The following is a 22,505-nucleotide window of genomic DNA, read 5'->3' on the forward strand; positions in this document are numbered from 1 at the left end:
ACGATTCAACGAAACAAGTGCGTCAAACGCTTCTTTACGCTACTGGGAATAAGGCGGCAGCGAATTCCTTATTTCACTAAAGTCTCCTCCCGTTCAATTATCAAACCATTTTAATATTAAATCACTGTTTATAGCTGTGGGTTATTTTTTATTACTTGGCCCTTTCGCACACATGAGCAGCGCACAAAATATCGCATATGTCGTGTTTTATTAATTTATTTTCAATCCAAAAAAAGGACGCAAATTGGATGTGAAACCAAGTAAAGTAGCACCCGTTTTATAACTAAGCTACTTAAATTTTTTATGTAACTTTACTGTTGTCATGGAAACAGTTGTTTGCAGCAGGCAAAGATGCAGTATTATACACGAATAGACAAAACTGTGAAATAATGAAATATACAATGAACGAGACAAAGTCATTAAGCATTAAGTGGTTTTGCAACCCCATAAACACATCATAACGACTGCAGTTTGCGGGTTTTTTTTTTTTTTTTTTTTAAGTACACGTTGAGGTTCCCGATTGTGGTATTAAATTCTTCGCATAACGCGTCTGAAGTGACTCACAAAAAATGAACTCAAATATTTTGAGCCAATGGAGACCATTGTTTGCAATTCATTAAATATAACGAATACCAATGAGATACAAGATCAATATAAATAAAAGGTGTTTCTTCAACCAAAAGATTATCTTAATGCTTCTATACAAATCTTGAATCTGAAGAGTACTAAGAATATTCAGCAGACGTGCTACATGTTTTGATTTTATAATCCACAGCCTAATTAATACCGCAAGCAGAATTTTTGAAATTTGTGTTCTCTTTTAAATTATCTCGTTTGTTTCTATTACAGCATGCAGTTCCGTATCAATTGCACTGATTTAAAATAATCGGGATCACCAGAAGCGGACTATTTTTTATTTTTTTAGAATGTTTGTAAAGAGAAAAAAAAAAGGAAATATTTTGTGGACAGCAAATGTCTCTTTTGATTCTTTTTATATCGAATAAAAATAATGGATGGCGTAGAGATCTTGCGAAGATGTCAAAGTATGATGACTTTATTTTTTTTTTTCTTTGCCTGCTCTTCCTGTTTTGTTCTTCGAGTGATGTATGGTTGCAGCATTTCCTGGACTCGTAGTATAGTCAAGCTGTCACTGCTCGAACCAAAGGAACAGATTTCCTCCTCGCCGAACGCCATCACTTATTTGTTCCAACAATGCAAAATGCTCGCGGGATCTCGGGGCCTCGTGTGAGAAGATAAACGAAACTTCCTAGCAACCGTGTATAGGCTACCATTGTTAGGCGTATTCCTCTTTATCCTACATGTGATGTCATCCAACTGCTCTGAGCGCGCTTTATCAACAATGGAAACAATTTTTCAGAAGGATTACGAAGAAAAGAGAGAAATCATGTTTACTTTTCTTTCAATCTTCTATCTCTCTCGCTGGGTGACTGTTCTCTGAAAGTTTTTTTTCCTTCCTTTCTTAGCTTGTTTCTCCTGATGCAGTATTAAGAAGCTATGTTACCACTGGAAAACAAACTTTTTTTTTTTTTCGGTTTCACGCGAAGATTGTGGAAATCTTTCATAATCGAAGTTTTGTTTGATGCCATAGCCTTGAATGGTTCTCTGCATGAAGTCCGATATTTCCACCGTAATGAAAATTTGAAATATCACGCAAAAGCGCTTTGCACGAATGGATTACACGAAATGAGGGGGGGGAAAAAAAAAACGACTAAGTGTTAAGCGTCAGTTCGGACTTCGAAAATGTGTGTGTGTATACACAGCTGAGTTCCAATACTCTGCAGAAATTACATTCACATAACTAAAAGCAGGGACCTAGCAAAAACTTATTGTTCCAAATTGTATGACTCGACTCTGTATATAATGATAATTTTTGAAGGCCCTTACTATGCTCTCCAATTCAGATCAGTGTTTTTAAATGTCGTCCTTTTTAAAATTCGTAATGATATATCACACACACACACACACTGCTGTGTGTGTGAAGAAGCAGCTCATATTGCTGCTTCTTCGTTATCAACGCATGAATCGTTATACCTGTAAATAAATATGAATTTATTATTCACGTTACCTTTTCATTTTAATGTCTAGTATCAGTAATACGTACAGTATTTACTCGAATGCACTTTCCCCCCCAAAATTAAAGTTAAAAAATCGTGGTGCGAGATATATGCGGGGATTTTCGGAAACTAAAGTTTTCCAGGGAAAGATTAAATTGACATTTATAATTAAATTCTCAGCATTCATTGTAATTTATAATTTCTCACATTGTTTATGAAATGAATGCATTTAAATTTTAATTATCAACGTTATTTTAAGCGATCAGTCGCTCACCTTCATCACGCGATATATTTGAATCTTTAGCGGCAATGCTTCTGTAATTAAAACAAATGGTCATCTACCAAAACAGCATATTCGCCTCATCCAGGGAATTACAGATGGCGGGTTTTTTTGTGTTTTTTTTAAAAAAAAACTCTTGGCAATTATTTCTGCCAAAATCACCCACTCCGTATAGAACCTAAACCTCACCTCATTCAACGTTCGTTTCCCACGCAATACAAGATGGCGTACAAATCACTGCTCTCGCTCCCACATTTTCTCTACTGGTTGCTTCCATCTCTATGATATGATTGGTGCGGTATTAACAAAAGATCACGCGACCCAACGACAAAGGCAAGCCGACGATTGTTCAGTTGGAATGCTGATTCTCTTCAATCAAATTCCAAAATATCTGAAACTGCCATAACAACAATTTCATTTATTTATTATTCCATTTATTATCTATTTCTTAAAGCTTTAACCGTTTTTCGTGTGCGAGTTATATGCGAAACTTTTTTATTTCTTTTTTCGTAAAGTAAAATCAGGGGTGCGAGATATACGCGAGGGCGAGTTACATTCGAGTAAATAACATTTACAGTATTTTGTATCGTATAATAAATACAGTACTGTAAATGTATATTCTCTTCCTTATAATTTTCTTAATAACATTTTCTTTTCTCTAGCTTACTTTATTATAAGATAAATTATACAGTATATAAATACATATAACTTACAAAATATGTGTTAATCGACTTTTTATGTTATCAACAAGGCTTCCGGTCAACAGTAGGCTATTAGTAGTTAAGTTTTTGGGGAGTAAAAGTTATGCGTGGATTTTCGACTTCGCGGGGGTTCAGCGTCCCTCCCCCAGGGGCACGCAGGTCATATGTGCAATGTATTGGACATATTGGCGCAATAAATTATACTCGACCAGAAATTAAAAACCTGTTTTTAACCTTCATCAAACAAATATGCTCTCGTGAAGTTACTTCACGACTCATAACATATGAAGGTAAATGAGTTCACAACACATGTATTGTGGGACGGATGGCTACTCAACCTGATTTCGACCTTTATTGAAGTCTTATTAGTGTCAGTATCTCTACCGGTCTACCTCTCACATCTAGACTGGTAGACATACTGACGACTAAATCGGTGGTAGAATAAAACTCACATATCCATATAAAAATATGAAAATTGTGTATCGCCATATCAATATACCGGATAAGAGATTCTTGAGTAAACGTTTAAAATCAAGGATATAATTTCTTATCTAGTGAGATTTACTTTGTGACCAGCTGAAACAACTAGTTTCAGCTTTTCTATTATCCACAGTATTTTGATAATGCGATGATATTGCCACTTTTCTCTTTGTATACGAAAATTATTGTCATCGTGTATTTAGTTGTATATATTTCTACGGAAACAGCTCCTATAATCCAGAAGAATTGCTGATTAGGGCAGGGGCTCGGTTCGGTGATAGGTTTTTATCTGTTGCCGAGTGGAGCTAAGGTTTGAAACAGTTTTCTCTGTCGTAATCATCACTAAATATCGTCGAGTGGTCTAAAAAAAAAGGTTAAGGCTTTTGGGAACATGTGTACCTTTTTATGAAAGTCAAAACTGTCTGAAGAGTGAGTGATACTTTCAATGATGCAAGCCAATATATACCACCGAAATGAAGTACGCCGTAGATCAGGAGAAAAGACTCACTCACAGTGCCGTATAGGTATGAACACAATGCAATGCTTACAAAACGATTTTCACGAAACTGAAAACCATCAATTTTCACATAAAAAAATACCAATTACATGCTGTCGCTTGACAGTTCCAATCAAGTTGAGTGGTTCCCCAAAACTCAGTTCCTCTGGGCACCACAATTAAATTTCTAGGACTGTTTAGTGATTATCATTTCAGACGATACACATCACAGAACAGTCATAAAAACAAACAACAGCAAAATATGAGAAGTGTTAACTTGCCACAAATCTACTCGCGCAATTAAAATTAACGACGTTGCAAATCATCCTTGGTTGAGATGAGCGAAGTGATAACAGCCAATGCTGATCACAATTTCGTTATCTCACTTCGCTTCTGCTGACAACCTCGGAAAGATAATGTCCATTTTGATAGGAACGGTGGCGACAAATATCAGCGAAAATTTCACTGAAACGACGAGGCTGCCTTAAATCATCCAGCGCATGCCCGTTTGAATTGAACTCAATGGAGATGATGACACAGTGGCGACCGTTTCTTCGTTTGGGAATCGTACTTGTAAATCTGCCTCTTAAATACTGTGGGCAGTAGATGCATCCTCAAACAAATCAAGTGATCTTAAAATATCATCACTGGCGAATACTTCGAAATGAAAAGTATCAAAGTTGTCGACCATTGCGAATTAACGGGCGAACTTTCTCCAGTTTAGTCATTTTTCAACGCTGATATGTTCGTCCACAGCGTGGATTACTTCAGACTTGACGATCTTCCCTCTTAAAATCCAAAGACTTGTTTATGTCACACACAACACCACCCTTATAAGACATTTCCAAATCGCCGATTTTGAAGCAATCTTCAAGGATTGAAAAATCGTCGCTAAATAAAATGTTTAGCTCGCCACAGCAACCTAGCGCCACACAGTGGCGAATAATAGCTTAACTAATCTAAAGCTGGACGGACTGCTGTTGACTATGCGGTCAAAATTTTCAAACGAACTAACAATCTCCAGATGAGACTACTGTAATTAGAACAAATTAGAACAAAAGGAGTTTTGTACTTGGTGTACTCAAAAAAGAATTTACTGGATCCATTTATTTCCAAGCTGAAGCTTACATTATTGAGAACTTATTGCACATGCAAGAAAAACTGCCATTGACACTTGTTTTTGGAGAGAAAACAATCTGCAGAATCCATGATCTTGTTGGGTTTCCAAGTTCAAATGTGAAATGGTGTCTGTTGTGGATCGCCTCTCTTAAAATTCATTATTTTAGAAGCGAAGTTCAACATTGAAATGATCAAATATTTCTAACACAATAAGGATGGACCAAACTAGTGAAGACATTCATACTCTCAAGGATATTCGTAAAAAAATTACTCGGGAAGCGACATACAAGATTGGATCCTAACCACGATATAAAGGAATTTCTCGGCAACAGCAGCTCAATTGTTCTTCCGCACCTTCTTTGCTCCAAGATCTGGCATTCAGCGACGCAAAACTCAAGCTGGGCGTTAAGGAAAGAAATTAATATCCACAATTAAAAATAAAAAAAAAAAATTTAGGTTATAATTGCCGAACGCAAAACACAGCAGCACTTTTGCAAATGTTGCAAGATGCGAATGCCAGACTTAATTCTTTTCTTAAGTAGCAACAGAATCAAACAACCCACAATGAACACACCTGATTAAAATCTTGAGGTGGAAAGGTTGGAAAAAATCATTGGGTGACTCCTAGACTTCGAAATTGATCAGAGAAAAAGAGATCTTTTATTGAAGTCGCCCTATGAAAGAAAAGACCCTCAAATTCTTTCCAAATATCATTTAGAGAAGAATTTTAGCTGGAAAATTGATGAATTGAAGTATTTTTGTTATTTGCCGTCGTGCATAAATCTCAGATATATAGCGATTAACGACTAATTTTAATATTTGTATAATCTCAAATCCAGCTTTGAATATTCTCGTAGTTAACTTATGCTTAAGTATTAATTCTGCTTCGCCAAGTCGATCTAAGACAAGCCTTAAATTATCAACATAAAGGGCAGTCTTTTAAATGAAGTTAGTTACTCCAAAAAGCAAACAGTCCATTTCCTGTCAACTGGATGAAACGATTACACGCGGAGTCATTTTCTCTCTCAATCATTAGTCCAAACCCCTCATCCTAAAAGCATTTCAAACAGGTAAATTTCAAATAAGTTCTCGTTAAGAATCAGAAGTCGTGACTACAACCTGCCTGTCATGACGCAGAAATTATTTATTTCTGATGAAACGAAAGTCTTTTAAATTCTAAAGATGCAACAGAATATTAAGCTGGCTTATGCAGAGTGTAGTCGTCTTAAATTCTAGTACTATCTCTCTCTCTCTGGTAATGTGGCTGTCACAGAAAGTATGCAAACCGTAATCCTATTAAATGCATTTTTCTGGATCAACATTTTATTTGACATAAATGAGATTTTCTTTTCACTTACTAATAATAACAACACCAAACGTTCGTTCCCGCAGAGCATCCACTGCTTTCGGTTATATGAAATTATGATTTACCGTGAAGTGAAGCTGACAGTTTACAAATGGCTTTAGCATTAAACTAATGATGTAGGTGGTGCGCTTGTTAGTTCCTAAGCTGGCAGCAAACTGGGGAACATATTCCAGCTGGCCAGTCGTCATTAAGAAATCCTCAGAAAATCTTTAATGCTATTTCTGGTGCCTCTGATCGCTTGTTACAATACATACAGGGGGAGAGAGAGTTTCGGAACAATTTTCTAACAAAATCCATTTAGTGTGCGTTATAATTGGTAGGGGACGGAAAAGGCTCCGGTGAAAGGTAACTTTCGATGCAATGCACTAACAGAGAATGATTAAGAGTCGCACAGAAGTGTATTACTTAAGCAAGAAGCTAAATAATCTAGCTTAGTTGGATGGAGACATTAAAACAAGCCTTTTGGTGCACACCGTTTAGAGAATGCATTCCTGGACTGTATCTAAATAAGCCAGTCTTTATTCGGTTTGGCTTGGTCATTTAAGTTTGCGCGATTTAAATTCAACGAACTATATTTAAATAAATCATTCTTTGATGATTCCACCTATTGTATCTGAATGGACAAAATGTTACTCCTGTGCCCAAAAGAAATTCCACCTACAACGCATTTAGAATGGGGGGAAAATATCGCCAGTATTCGCCTTCTACATGACATGCATCTCTATTGGGCTAACTCCCGGTTCTTGTGAGAAACTGCACTCTTTTACAATGAGTAAAAACGGTTCTTTTCTGAGCAATATGGTGCAGTTTTTTTTGTTTGTTTGTTTGTTTTTTTAGGGGGGGTATAAAGGATTTAAGGAATGCCTGTTAATGTTTACATGATGAAAGGTGTTTCTGTTGGATACAGTGGCGGCTCGTGGCTTGAAATCGTGGGGGCGCTGCAACTTTCGAAATATACATACACACTGTAAGTAACGTGTTTGGATAAAATATCAAAATTATGGTAAAAATTAAAAACAAATTAAACATGAAAAAATATTGTTTATTATCGATAAAATTATACAGTTTAGTATAATTAAAAATTACTATAACAAATTTTATGTCTTTAATTGTAATGTCCACATATTTAAAGATACGGAGTAAACACGAACAAGCACTAAGAACACTCTACTACTGGCGCAAACTGCATATAAACAACAGTGGAACTGCGCGACGGACAGTGCCACATTACGCTAATAGCTCGCATCTCACTATGACGTGCATATGCTTGCCCGCGTAGCAATATGACACTGTGGTAAACACAGTGCCGCTAGCGTCCTTCGCTCCCCCTAAGTGCTACAAGATGGATTTTTATTATTTTTTATACAAAATAAGAGAATTGTATAGGATTGTTGATGATAAAATTAAATATTACAGGCAAATATAAATAAATTAATAAATATATTTTTATATCGAGAAAAATTGGGGGTGCTGCAGTTCCGTAGTGCCTATGCACGCGCCGCCCCTGGTTGGATACATTTTTAGTTCTGTTTGTACTGAGATAAAAGTTACAAACGCAAGCCAAAAAAGTAGGAAACTTACGTAAAGTTACTAAATAGATGCTTTAACCATTTTAAAATATGGATCATTCCTTTCAAAAGTGCCTATGCACGCGCCGCCCCTGGTTGGATACATTTTTAGTTCTGTTTGTACTGAGATAAAAGTTACAAACGCAAGCCAAAAAAAGTAGGAAACTTACGTAAAGTTACTAAATAGATGCTTTAACCATTTTAAAATATGGATCATTCCTTTCAAAATGTGTCGGCCAAGTGAATAGTGTACCGTCTTACCCACTAACAGGATTCGGCCTCGAATCCCCCTGTAGGAATAGATGCATATGAATATCTTTTAACAACACTATGCGATATTTGGTGTGGGTAATATATATATATATATATATATATTGACCCACACATATTATACAATATAATGTAAAAGTCGATATGGAGATTGTCAGTAAGGTTTCAGAAATAGCCTTAAAACCAAAAGTTACATATAAGAGGCGGGGGGAGGGTCTGATAAACACCTGGAACAAAAATGATATTAAAGTAATTAATGTGACCAGAATAAAGCACATATGAGGATATAAGAACATAAGTTGCCTTCATAACTCTGCTACTAGTATGTTCTTTCTTGTGGTTATACCAGCTGCTTTAATATCACTTTTGTTCTAGGTGTTTATCAGAACTTTCCAGACCCTCCCCCTCATAAACAGTTATGGTTCGTTTCTCTTTTGTACATCTGGATGCAAATATGGTCATCTAAAATGTGCTAACCAAAAACTCGCAACGATTTTTAAAAATGCCCAACATCGGAACGATTCACAAACTTGTAGAGAGACACATCAAAGCATCTGAGACCGACAGAAGCTGCGGTCCTTTCATTTCGCGAAGCGTACCGGATCGAATGCAAATACAGTTCCTCCTCCTATATTTTTCAAAGAGGCAATTTCAGTTCTTTCAATAATATGAGGAACTTCATGTCTTTTGTCTTTTCAAAAAAACACAAAACCTACTTGAAAAAACAAAAAAACTTACCATCCTTAAAAGTCAGACCTTGTTGGCATGCGGTTATGGAGGGCCACACAAAATTATAACCGACTCATTATCGTCTTGCCTTTTGTTTATTATGTAATATAGGCACAATTACGGTCACCTTAATCGAAATCGTATTTTTGGTCATTAAGTAAATTTGTTGTTATTAATTGACCGATTTAAAACTCCTCGACATTTTTTCTTCAATCGAGAAATATAAAGTTTTAATTGTTCTCGAGATGGTTTCATGCAGACGGAGGACCAGGACAAAAATAATGGGCACTTCGCTAACGACATCATTTATTAATTTCGCAATTCCAGTTAAGAAAAATATATCTAGCATTTCTTGCTAGGCTGGAAATCCGTGATGTAGCTACACGGATGTCGGCGAGCACTTATAAGTAATTTGCTTGCTAAGGTAAAACAAAACTTTACTGTAATTTACATCAACCGAGCTCAGCAAACAAATTTTCGTCCTCAGATGTTAGTCAATGAGATTTTCTTTCATTAACTTCTTTTTAGGTGTAGTAAAAGACAGCACTGCACAGCATTCTGTTAAAACGCGATCGCTTTCGAGTGCGGAAAATTCGAATTGCTCAGTTTATATGCGTTGCCTTATATAGGTCTGGACAAGATAGATCATACTGTTTGCTCCTTTTTTTTAAAAAAAAATAAGACATGATAAAATTCGCTGGATGTATTTTTGATTAACATACTTTTCTCGGATGATTTCTTTTAACAAACTTCCTCAAGATATCTATGGTGCTTCATTAGGACAGGCATTTCTGGAAGTGGTGATCAAATATCTCTTTATATCTATAAAAAAAAAAAAAAAAAAAAGTTTGGTTGTTTCAGACGGGTGTAGTCTCATGCACACTACCAAAGTTTTTTTTTATTATTTTTTTTTTTATTTTTTTATCAATTCCATGTACGAAACGTTATAAAGCTTCAATGCATACTTATGGCCGGTGGAGTAAGTAATCAGAAAATCGTACTCTAGCTCCAAAAGACAGGGCAGTGGTGTCGCAGAGAATGATGAAAAACATTAATATAATTACTTTTTCTCTACAAGAAAATAATTCTGTTTTGTTTTGCCCACATTGTACAATGCAGTCTTCCAAAACCAGATTTCCCTCCGTAAAAGACCGGCTACCTCACCTTCAGATGAAAAGTTCTGCTAAGGGCTCGTGACACCTAAAATGAGATTCGAACCCAGGTCTTTCTAATCAAAGGGCATCGTCAAAACCGACTGAGCTACGGAGGATCTGACGGTAAATACTAAATTATAAGTCATGATTCCAAATACTTCCGGAAAACATATCGTAAATACGGTTTATAAAGATATATTACGACATATACATTGTTGGACAACTTTTAGCACGCGGAAGGATATGTAGTAGCTTTCTTATTAAAAAATAAATAAAATACTTCTGCTAATGAAAATAAGTTTCGATAATAATAAGCTGCGGATGATAAGGAATTGTAAAACATCAAGATCCAATTTTTGGAATAATAATCATTAAAGTCCCTATGGTTAACGTACGTACTCTCCTAGACTGCGGATTGGAATCCCGTCATATATATGGATGTTTGTGATTATCTTCAGGTGAATTTCATCGCTCAGTGTAAGTCAGAGTGAGAGAACCATTCCGCTTATTGAAGTCCTAAAGTGGCTTAAAAACTTCCGTCTCTAGAGAGACAAAAAAAAATCCGTAGCCCACCTACGGTATATTATAGTTTACAATCTTCGTAGGGGAGACACTTAAAAGGAAATATTCAGAACCAGTTTTAATTCCACGGCATATCCTGGCAATGAACTTCTAGTTAAGACTCATGAGAAAAGGCACATCTTTGCTCTGATCTAAGACTGCTGCTTGGGAAAAGATTCCCAAACTCAGCTGCTTAGAGAATGGAAGTTAATTAGAATGAAAAGTGCATTTAATTAATGAAACCCGTTTCAGAAACAAATCTAAAGTATCTTCGCGCTCTGTAAAGAGGGAGTAATCTCTCTTTCTGCCCTCCACAGTCATGCAGGAAGGGAGACAAGCACGTGCGCGCCACTTACATTTGATCCTTTCCTTACACGGAACAAAAGTATTTCCCAAAAGTTCGGCAGAACTTAGTACGGGTTGTTTCAAAAATAAAGCATCTCGCCCCGTCGATCGAAGAAAAATCGATCGAACGCAATTTCAAGTTGAGCGAAGTGCTGATCTTGTTTTCGAATTTCGTCAATGTACAGGTGGAAATATCGCTGCGCTCAGAATTTAAAGGAAGAACAGAAACTGAATTGTTGTTGCGTTTCTAAGATAGGCTTAATTCCTGCTGAAAACGGTTTATGGATCCTGTCGATTTGCAATTTTAAAATTAAGGGATGACAACGTTCTTCGCTTTAATGATTATTGCGCGTAAAGTAGTTCATAAATTAAATTCGACCGCTTGAGAAGATTTAAACATAAAATTTGTGTGTCATTTATTCTGGCAGTTTTTTTTTTTTTTTAATTTAATCAGATGCTTTCAGATTCATTAACCGGACAGCCTTTGTTCCAATTAGAAATTCGAAATCAAGCACCCTGTATGCAGGCACAAAGCTCTGCTTATGTCAAAGCGATATTTATTTATTTGAAATTATTTTCGCCAGCCATTAACACGAAAAAAGATTCAAGTCATAAAAACACAGCTTCAGTCTGAATTTTTTATTTGACACTGAAAGGTTTGTCTGATGTTTATTTTATTTTTTTAAGTTTATTTTCTTTCTCCTGTATTTTCTTTTTCCAGTCACCTCCTGTGAACTTCGAGTGAGCAGCGACCAGTTGAAGAATGGAACGTTCACCAGCCCGAGTTACCCTGAGCCTTATCCTGCCAACGTCCACTGTTCTTACCACTTCACAGGGCGGGGAAAGGAAAGGGTTCAAGTGCTCTTCACCGATTTCGACCTTTTCAAACCAGAGGATACCGGAAGAGAGTAAGAACACTTATTAACTTATTTTATCTTCTTTGATGATGATATAAATCTACCACACATCAACTTCCTGATATGTACCTTAAGGAGGGCACAGGATATGACAGATTATTTCCTCCAAATTAAACTGTCAGATCTTGCATTTGGATCTCCTAGATCGCATTTAACCTACCAAAACTGCTGTTCTTCCTCATTTTCTTTTTCCTAACATTCTGGCATCCGACACGTGCTTTGTTAACTTTTCTTTTCCCATTATGTTATATTAAGTATTTAAGTAGATTAGCTGTGCTCGAGCATTATCGAATTTTAACAGTGGCAAAGTTGCTTCCTAATATCCTCGTTTTTAATATAATTCTTCCATTGATGCCATCTATTCACTCTCCTCTTTTTATCACAACTCCCGTATCTGTGGTTTCCAGTGTTTGATTAACTGTTTTATTTCTAAGCCATCTCTCAGATCCACATGTTAAAAACTAGGTTCAATACTGTCTTGCATGCTGCTGGTTAAGTGCTTTGGCTTATTTTCTTTTAGTCCATTTCATATAAATTTATTCAATTGATTTCCCACCAAGCCGCACTGATTATTCTATTGCCTGTTCTCTACTTAATTTGCTATCATCACAAACAACTATCAAAATTCAAAGTGCACTTGTTCATAAGGTCCGCCGTTGATAATGTAGTTGACATTTCCCATAGTCTGTTTTTATTATTATTGTTTATTGCTGATTTTCATGCCAAAATCATCCCTGCAGTTACTCAATTTTGTCACAAACTTTGAAGACTTGTACTGGGTTTATTAAGGAGCAAAACATCATCTGTAGAGTGTAACGAGATGAGCTGAATTACCTGCAATTTTGATATTCGGTTCAATGCCGCTTTTCTTCATAATGTAATGCATAAAACTAATGAAATAAGCGATGACTATTCAATCCTGATTTTTACATCAGATCTTCCTCCTCTACCTGTATCAAAGTACCTCTGTTTACATTTGATCTTTTTTACACACCTAGAACTGATAAACAAAGCTCTTCCACCATTTTTGAAGAGCTCTGTTTATCAGTTCTACACGACTTGGAGATGCTTGTTATATTACCACGAATTCTTAAAGTAAAAATCTGATCCTGACAGAACCTTATTAAATCTAGCTTCTTCCACGATTTTTCTTAGCATTGCTGTGTTCCAATTTACGATTATTAGGCTTTCAACTATCCTTACATGTGAAACTCTACTTGTCTTTGTCCAAATCTTATTTATATACGAGATATCACCCAAATACAAATATTCAAGCTTCTTCTCCCCTTAGTGTCCCTAAATATTTATTTTATACTGCACCTTTCAGACCATTTAGTTTAAGATATAAAATTCAAAAACAAGGAGCAATCACCAAAATATGTCTGAGTGTGAAACTAATACAGTATGCAGTCGTGACCTTTATCTCGTAACTTAACAAATTTCCCCTCCACCCGCGCGTGCATTGGTGCATTGAGCGGCAATCTCAGACAACTGTATTTTCAATGAACAAAAGTTTATTGAACTCTTAAACATGGTATAATTCATTCTTTATCAAATAAAAATCAATTCAATACTAAGAATATATAATGCAAATTTTCACTAGCTAAACACAAGTATTAGGTTAAGCTCCTGCAAGAGAATTGTGAACATATCGCCATAACAGATTCTATACATACAAACATGTATAATCCTAGAACTAGTTGATCCTTTTTGTAACCCCTTACTGGTTTGATCACGCTATAATTCTGTATTTTCTAGGACATATATAATCAGTTACACTAATTTTCTCAGACAATATGGATTAAAATTATCCTCTCACTGAGCTAATACACACTTTTCACCTTTAAAACTCTCTTAATTAAAATACAATGTACATGCATAAATCTCTAGGCACATGAATTACGTATTAATTAATAATAACAAGCTCATTTTTATTCTAGTTTGACAAGTACTAAAGTCCTAGTATAATTCTCATTAATCCTTTCAACTGTTCAGTAATTGAACAATGACTACAGTCACATATGATTTGAATTGACACGAGATTTTACAGTACCTTTTGACTTGGGTCTTCTATACTGGTCTCTACCTTTTTCCGATATTTTACCTTCCTAGCTTGCACAATCTTTACCTTACATTCTTCAACCGAGGACATGCATATGATCATCTATTCTATGGCTGTGAAATTCACCACGTGGGCACTGACTGACTCCTTTATAGAATTTTCTTTCTCTCGTTACGATCACTGGACGATGAAACACACTGACATTATCTTCTCTCTTTTTAACTAAATGGCGTCCCTCATTTCTTACAATAGGAACACGGAATCGAAATCCCGCACACTTTGTTTCCTTATTGTGTCGGACGGAGAAAACTCCTAACCCGTCACTCAGGAAAACAGCGTGAGACCTATACGAAAGCTCATGAAGAAAAACTCTGAGGGAAAAAAGCCTCGTGGGGGGAGGGGGTTTCCTAACCCTTTTATACGATGAACCCTACCGGCACCGTCTTCAATTTCTTTTCTCCCCACCCTTACTGGAGTCGATTTCACTGACCATTAGAGCGGCGTTTTTCTGCCAAAACATGCCTTCCGTGTGCACGCGACTGACACGTGACGAAGTCTCAATTCGGGAATTATGACTTGAGCTTTGCTTTTTGTTTAAGCTAATCTCTAAGTCATCTATACTAAATTAATCCCCTTTCCAAAATTTTCTAAGAATTAACTCGAATTAACTTTAATCTCTTATTTCAAGTGTAAAACCTAGCCTCTCACATACAAAATCCTATGACTAATCTTCTTCGCTTTACTTGACCTTATTTTATCATATCACAACTGTAATAAAATTCCCTTCCTTTTTTTTTTATTTAGTTCAACAAACAATTTCAGCTATATTTTTCACTTGGATGCAAGCATGTTTTTTTTCCTTTTTATTTTTTGTATTCATTACTTTCAAAAGCTCTTAACGATATCTGCTTAGGAACAAGCTTGCTTACTTAGTTATCTATACAGGGTTTTTATTTCTTCTCTTGTTACATCATGATAACTGAAATTTTCACATTCTTAAGTTATCAGGGTGTAACAGCATCTTCTCAAGTGTAACAGCATCTTGCATAAATCTTAGAAACGTTTCACGTCTCATTTGCGATCAAATATCATCTGCCTTTCCGCATTTCAAGTTTCTGACTGCTTTTTGACTATCAAGTGTGGATCTACTCCTGATTGCTTTCCTTCTGAATATAATTTAATGTTTTTTGCACTACGTATCTCATTTAACAATATTTTAAAGTGTTAGTTTATATTAGCACCCTATTGCAACATTCAAAAAAGAAAAGTTAGTGTTGCAAATGTATAAAACTATTCAGCAATATCGAGATACGGAGTGCGAGCTCTTGATGCACCAGAATGTGGAGAAATTTGTCACAAAGGGTAAGTATCATATTACGGTGATTAGGTTATCATTAGCGCTTGATTCTATCACCCTGAAATGATAAAGATGAAAATATGTGTATATTTTCATTTTAAGATGCCACGAATAGAATAATGAAAATGATCTATAAATGCTTAAAGAAGCTGTTTGCATTTTATAAGCTTTGTTTTTTGTTGCCAAGTTATAACAAGGTATTTTATATTTATGAAGCTGTCATGAGGAATTTTCAAAGAAAATCTCACAAGTTATCAGAAGAATTCCAATTTTCTAGATAATCTTCGCAGTGTTCAAAATAGATTTTTTTTAGACGCTTTAGGGTCACAACTTTAAGAGATCCGAAGAATGACGGATTTTCTGAACACACCGTCGTCTTCCTGAAAAATTCAGCATGCTCTGATTCTGACCTTGTAGCGCTGTCAGAACACGTCAGTTACTTCGTTTGAGTTGATCCGAGAGAATCGCCGTGTTCGGCACCATTGATTTACACACCGTGTGCAGGTTCGGTCTCCAGAGTTTACAAACATCGTGGAAGTAAGCGAAACATTGCAAATGTGCGGCGGCTGGTCTTTTCGACAAAGTACGTATTTTGTGTGACAAGCTACTTCCACGAAGGATTGAATTAGATATAGCGGGTGAAGCGCTGTTGAGACGTTTCGCTTTGACGTGAGTTCAATGAAATCCCGTGTTGGACGTTTCGCTGCTTCGTATTCGAAGTTAATGAAAGCAAACTTCAAATGTTTGTTCCCTCACGATGTTCTCTGAAACAGCCAATTAAATTGAAAATTGGCAGGATTAAAATGGCTACCGAAACTGTTTGGAATGCTTGTATAGATGTAAATAAACCAAGATGGGATTAAATGAGCAGTTGAGACTTGCAAAATGAGCCAACTTTGTTTACGTGCACTTCTTATATGAAGCTGAGCAGAAGAAGTGATTAAATAGTAAACATGCCGTTGGATGTTACTGCTTTCTGGGCTGTTATTTCCATTAGGGATGGATGGGTTCAGAATTAGAACAGCAAACTTCAATCATTTAAGTCGCATGAGTGCTAATGTTTTTACTTCACCAATTCTCGCAAGCGTCTTTTGATTATCGTTTGTCAGTTACAGAATAGATGTCGCATTGAACACATAACCACTTCTTCGTGAATTTTGACAAAGATCCTCGGAGACAGAGATCATAACTTAAATAACAACCATTGAGGAAAGTGAGTAATGTTAAGACCAGTGGCGGCTCGTGGCTTGAAATCGTGAGGATGCTGCGACTTTCGAAATATATATACCCACTGTAAGTATAGTGTATACGTGTTTGGATAAAATATCAAAATTATGGTAGAAATTTTAAAAAAATTAAACATGAAAAAATATTGTTTATTATCGATAAATTTATACAGTTTAGTATAATTCAAAATTACTTAAAAATAAAATCTATTATCATAATCCCAATAATGTTCTAAAATAAAAACGATAACAAATGTTATGTCTTTAAATTGTAATGTCCAAATATTTAAACAGACGGAGTAAACATGATAAGCACTACGAACACTCTGCTAGTGGCGCAAACTGCATATAAACAATAGTGGAATTGCGCGACGGACAGTGCCGCATTACGCTAATAGCTCGTATCTCACTATGACGTGCACATGCTTGAACGCGTAGCAATATGACACTGTGGTAAACGCAGTGCTGCTAGCGTCCTTCGCCTCCTAAGTGCTACAAGATGGATTTTTATTATTTTTTATACAAAATTAGAGAATTGTATAGGATTGTTGATGATAAAATTAAATATTACAAGTAAATATAAATAATTAATAAATATATTTACATATCGAGAAAAACTGGGGGTGCTGCAGTTCCTCAGTGCCTATGCACGAGCCGCCCCTGGTTGACCTCGCTATGTCATTTCTTTTCTTGTTAATCCTACCCGCGAAAAGTTAGTGATCTACAGAACAATCTGATCTTCTGGGTGGGCCAGTAATTAAACTATTCGAAAATTCAAATAGCGAGAAAAATCACTTCCACCAACATCCAGTAGGATTTGAACTTGCAGCCTGTTGGCTGCAATGCGGAAAAACTATCCAGTTGACCAACCAGACCAGAAAAGCTGTGTTTTATGATGTGTGCTTCATCCTGCGAATGATGTCTCATAGAATTCGATATTGAGGAGTTCGGATATCAATGTCCAGATATTTATCAAACCTGCTCGTTGCGCCAAAGTTTCTTTACAGCAATATATCAAATTTACTGTGTTTTTCTTTTTCTCTTTAATCACTTAGCACAATATACAGATCTTGGCATCTCAGTATATTTGTCAATGTGGATCACATTTTCTGGAGAAAATGTGATCCAAATTACCCTGAGTCTAACAACTTGGGAACTGATGCTCACCTTTGGTGAAATATGACAACATTAAAAGAAAATTAAAATTGCACCACGAGGTTTTTTTTTTTTTTTTTTTGCCTATGTTACACTGCAGCTTTGTCGTTCGATTCTTGCAGCATACTCGTATTCTGCAAGAAGAAAACTCGTCGCTAAGTAGAATCCGGGTATTGCACGTTTTTGGAAAATATAACCAGTCTTCTGTGCTATCTCTTTGTACATGGGCTGTGTTGACTTTCCAAATATTTAATACATTTTTTTTTATTGTCGTGCTTAGTCTGCAGTTAAAAAGAAAAAGTTACAATTCGTCCCTAATTTAATTTAGAAAGGCCTTCACTGGAAAATTATGTTTTACGGAAATAAATATATTATTTTTATGTATATTATTTCTGGGAAAACTCCCATGTTACTCCTCTTAATAAACTATTATAATTACGGCTATTTAGTCTGCTGCAGGGGCACTCCTAAACTGAAGCAGTCTAAATAGTAATTATAATAATATTATTTTTTTTACTAGTGTTTCAAAAGTTTAGTTCCACAATGCTGGATTATCGAAATGAACGTTTTATGTAAAGCGACACCTTTTGCTTTTGTCGCGAATTTAACGCGCTTTCTAAATTTGAATATTGCATTTATGGTATATAAATCTGATGCTACAAAAATTAAAAATTGTATTAAATTAATTCACTAATCCTTTCTTAATATTTTTATCAGAGCAGGAGTTCGGCATCCCCCTTAATATATTACCTTCTTTGCTGTGTTCTTGCCTTGAAGGAAAAAAGTTAAAATCTTCTGGGATTAGAAGTATAAGACAAAAATCAAGTTTTATCGCCCAGTCTATAAATACGACCCAAAGTAGATCGTCTCTCTTATGCGGTAATCTCCAAGCACGTGCTGTTTTGTCGACTACCGTGCTATTTGCATAAAATCAATTATATGGATTACAGCTTCATCTTCGCTGAAAGTAAGAGATTAGTCGACTGCTGCTATCTCATAAACTCTCATTGTTCACGAGATATCACTGCATCCATTAAGTGAGTCCGTACAGTTCACAAGCAGCGATTATTTGTTTTACTGCGCTATGATAAAATATTAAAAGAAACTCCATTTAAGTGTGGCCGTTGCGGCATGCATATTACAGATACAGCCCTCGTATCTAATTTCATTATGCAGAACTGGAGACAGTAACGCGAATATTTATGAGGCCTTATAAAGAATACGTGAAGAAACTTGGAAGAATGTTTTTACAAGTTCTGAACTATCAAACTACATAAATTGTTTTATATTCCCTTAAGCACCTTTGTTTTTCCTGCTTCTTCACAGCGTGTTGTCTAATATGCATGAATATTAAGCATAGTTTATAGCAGTGTTTTTCCCCGAAGCAGAAAAACAAATATATATCGATAAATGCTAAAGTTTAAATGCCAGTAGTGACGTAACTGTTATCTCTTCAAGGAAACCGACAAAAAATAAATAAATATCAGATAAAAATCTCTGACGCATCTATTCACTGCAAACAGATTCTCAACATACAAGCCACCCAAAATGTACATTATGAGGAAGATTCATTACTCTGGAAAACGTTTCAACTGCGGTCTTGTGATATAAATAACTGCGTCGAAACAACAAAACGATCCAAAGAAGTAGTGTCATAAACAGAACATCTAGATTTTAAACAAAAACTGGTCGTAATCTTAAGTCACTTTTTTTCGTAGTAATATTTTTAAACGGGAATAATCTCCTGTGATCAAGTAAACACTGTGCCTTCATTTGTCACGTATTTCTCGAAGCCCAAATCAGGCTCCAAAGTTTGTAACTTACACCCCTGATTATTGAGTGAATAAAACAGATTATTGGGAAGCGAGTTGACGCAGTGTGGACGCGGCAGCGTTTCCTTTTCTTTGTTAATGCACTTTGTGATCAAACAAGACTGAAAACAAGCATTAGTCCGAATCCAAGTTTGAAAACAATTTCTCAGAAACGAAGATTATGCTTTACTTTCTGTTCATCGCCGGCATTATCTCTAATCACCACTTCAGAAAGTTCAGCGCAAAGCTCTTAGAAGCTATCCGTTTCTATCAAACTTATCTTTAACACAATGATCCTTCCTGCGTTAAAAGCATCTCACTCGTAAGGGCTTATTTTTTTTTTTCGTTTTCATTCTCATTCTTTGCTTGTCATGAGCGACTGCTATAACTTCGGGTGCTAACATCACCGAATGTCAGCTTCAGGCAGCGATGCCCACGAGAATTGGATAACCTCTAGCAAACACCTGCTCTACGGCAGAAGTTGAAAGACACCTCGGAGCATTCTGTCTCGGGCACAATAACCGAATAGCAAACTCATTGTGTGTTTTTGAAGCGCACGCATCTCTCGCTGGCTGACATTAAAGAAAATAAAAACGCTCGTGTGAGTAAGGTTGAATAAGGGAAACGTCAAGAGCTTTGTGACAGCATCTCTGGCCATGACTGTGACGAATGCGCGCTCTGGCCAAAAAGGATCGTTTCCTGTTCTGGTTTTAGAGGGCGGGTGATGGAGTGTGCGAGCGGGATCAGACGTCGTGTGATGAGAGCACGGCAACAAACTGCTTATGTGGGTCACTTTAGCAGAAGTAATAACCCCTATCTTAGTGGCAGAGAGATTCTGTCATCTGACTTGAAATGAGCCAACATTTCCGGACTGGGTCTCTTTCTTCTTCTTCCCTCGCATGTTTCTTACTTTGTTTGGTTTCCTCCCCTTTATATCCATTTTCTTACGTACATTGACCTAATCCTAGTGACGCAAATCGAATATTATACCACTGCTGCTGCTGTCAGTAATGAAAGCCTGCATTACAAAAATGGTTCCCTGCAGGCGTTAGCAATAATGGTTCAGTTTTAGAAACTGGGGCGCAAAGTAATAACTTCGCTATTAATGAAGACTTATTACTATTGTTAAACTCATTTTGTCTTTTACTTCTTCACACTAGTTTTTCGGTTATTATCCCTAAATATTGCAATCACATTGGTTACTCTCTCCCTCTGCAACAGCGATTTTTAAGCTCAGCGGATCTTCATTTTTTCCCTGCTGCGAATATAAGCCTTACAAACCAGTAGCGCACTCAGGATTTAATCTTGGGGAGAGCGGGGGGGGGGAGTTGAATAGACGATTTGAGAATACACACTACGCATCGCATACGACCTATGACTGAGCATCTGCAATGATCGCTAATTCATAAGTAGTATAGAATTAGAAGACAACACAACATAAATAAAAAAAAATGAATTTTAATTAGGAAAAGATTTTTGGAAAAGTTTCTAGTATTTGTTTTCCTTTTTCTTTTTTTTTGGGGGGAAGGTCCCCTTTACCCCCCCCCTTCTGTGTGCGCCACTGTTACAAACAATACATAAAGCGTCACAATCTAATCGGTCTATCACTAATCCCACCAAAACAGAATCATAATAGTCTGGAATGTGATGTGGAATCTCTCGTAGGCATTTTTGGGCTACATATTGTAGTGGCCCAAATGACATCCCATCCCAAAACAGCGCCATTAAAACAATGCCAACATAACATTAAAATAGTCTTTAGAAATATTCCCGTTTATAAACGGAATATTTCTATTGAACTTCTTAACCACAGAAACCTTCGCATGAATGTAAAATAGTCTTTGTCTCAATGTATAGCTAATATTATTCAGGGCGCGTTTGTTTTAAGATTCGGGTACTTCATCTTTCCGTGGATTATTAATATTTGGCTAGTTGCAAATAAACATCACACAAAGATACTGCATATTTCCGTAAAAAAAAAAATAATAATAAATAAATAAATAATTTCTTAAACATCATTATTCGTTACTGAAATTATCAGAATTTCGTCTAGTGCGAGTCCGAAGTTCGATATAAGTGAATTCAGGTCTATAAAAGCTTCATGAAACAAAATCATCTGAGGTTCAACCTCTTATTTAGTTTTTATTTATATTAGGATGTCTCTCATAAATACAACTTCACCGCACGTTATTTATTGCACGGCTTCAACTCGCTGCAGACTTTCTCACCGGCTCGCTGTTCTTGTGGGCAATTAGCTGCAAGAGGTACAAAGTACACCCGATCAGAGATATTAGAAACTGATCACACACATCTTAATTCAAGATCCGCTAAGTGTGTTAAACGAACTGCTTTACCCAGGGCCGTCGCCAGATTAGATCGCGCCCTGAGGCAAACAATTAAATATCATCCCTGATGGATTATAAGACAAAAATATAAAAAAATCTACAATTACTATTTTGTTTTTATTACAAGAGAAACATTACTGCAAAACGATTACATAATAATAATAATTAAATGTTTGCTCTACGGGGATATCGCACAATAAAACTGTTTATAAGCTCTTCTAAATTTAAATTATTAGCTATGCCCACCTTCAATGATATAGTTGCCAGACCAACCAATCCTTCTTGGGTCATTGCTGTTCGCAAATAATTTTTAATCAGTTTAAGTTTGGAAGAACTTCTTTCCGCATTTGCTACGCTAACAGGAATTGTGAGCGTAGCGACGGCGCCTACCGCAATATGGCGCCCTTATTAAGCCGCGCCGTGTGGTAGGCTGTCTCTATGCTACATCCTGTCGACGGTACTGGCTTTATGAGATAATCTCAATTATT

General features: G+C 36.2%; 1 protein-coding gene across 1 annotated transcript in view; it reads left to right on the forward strand.

Annotated features, from left to right (window-relative positions):
* LOC150104364 (suppressor of lurcher protein 1-like) overlaps positions 1–22,505 on the forward strand; it is a 355,061-nt gene that overhangs the window by 286,265 nt on the left and 46,291 nt on the right. The window contains exon 10 of the mRNA XM_090396464.1: positions 11,866–12,052. Within this exon, the coding sequence (XP_090252590.1) occupies positions 11,866–12,052 (187 nt within the window). The remainder of the gene's footprint in view (positions 1–11,865; positions 12,053–22,505) is intronic.

This window comes from Typopeltis vanoorti, chromosome 8, assembly GCF_054136105.1.
Source record: "Typopeltis vanoorti isolate ZY-2024b chromosome 8, IOZ_Tvanoo_1.0, whole genome shotgun sequence".
Lineage (NCBI taxonomy): Eukaryota > Metazoa > Arthropoda > Arachnida > Uropygi > Thelyphonidae > Typopeltis > Typopeltis vanoorti.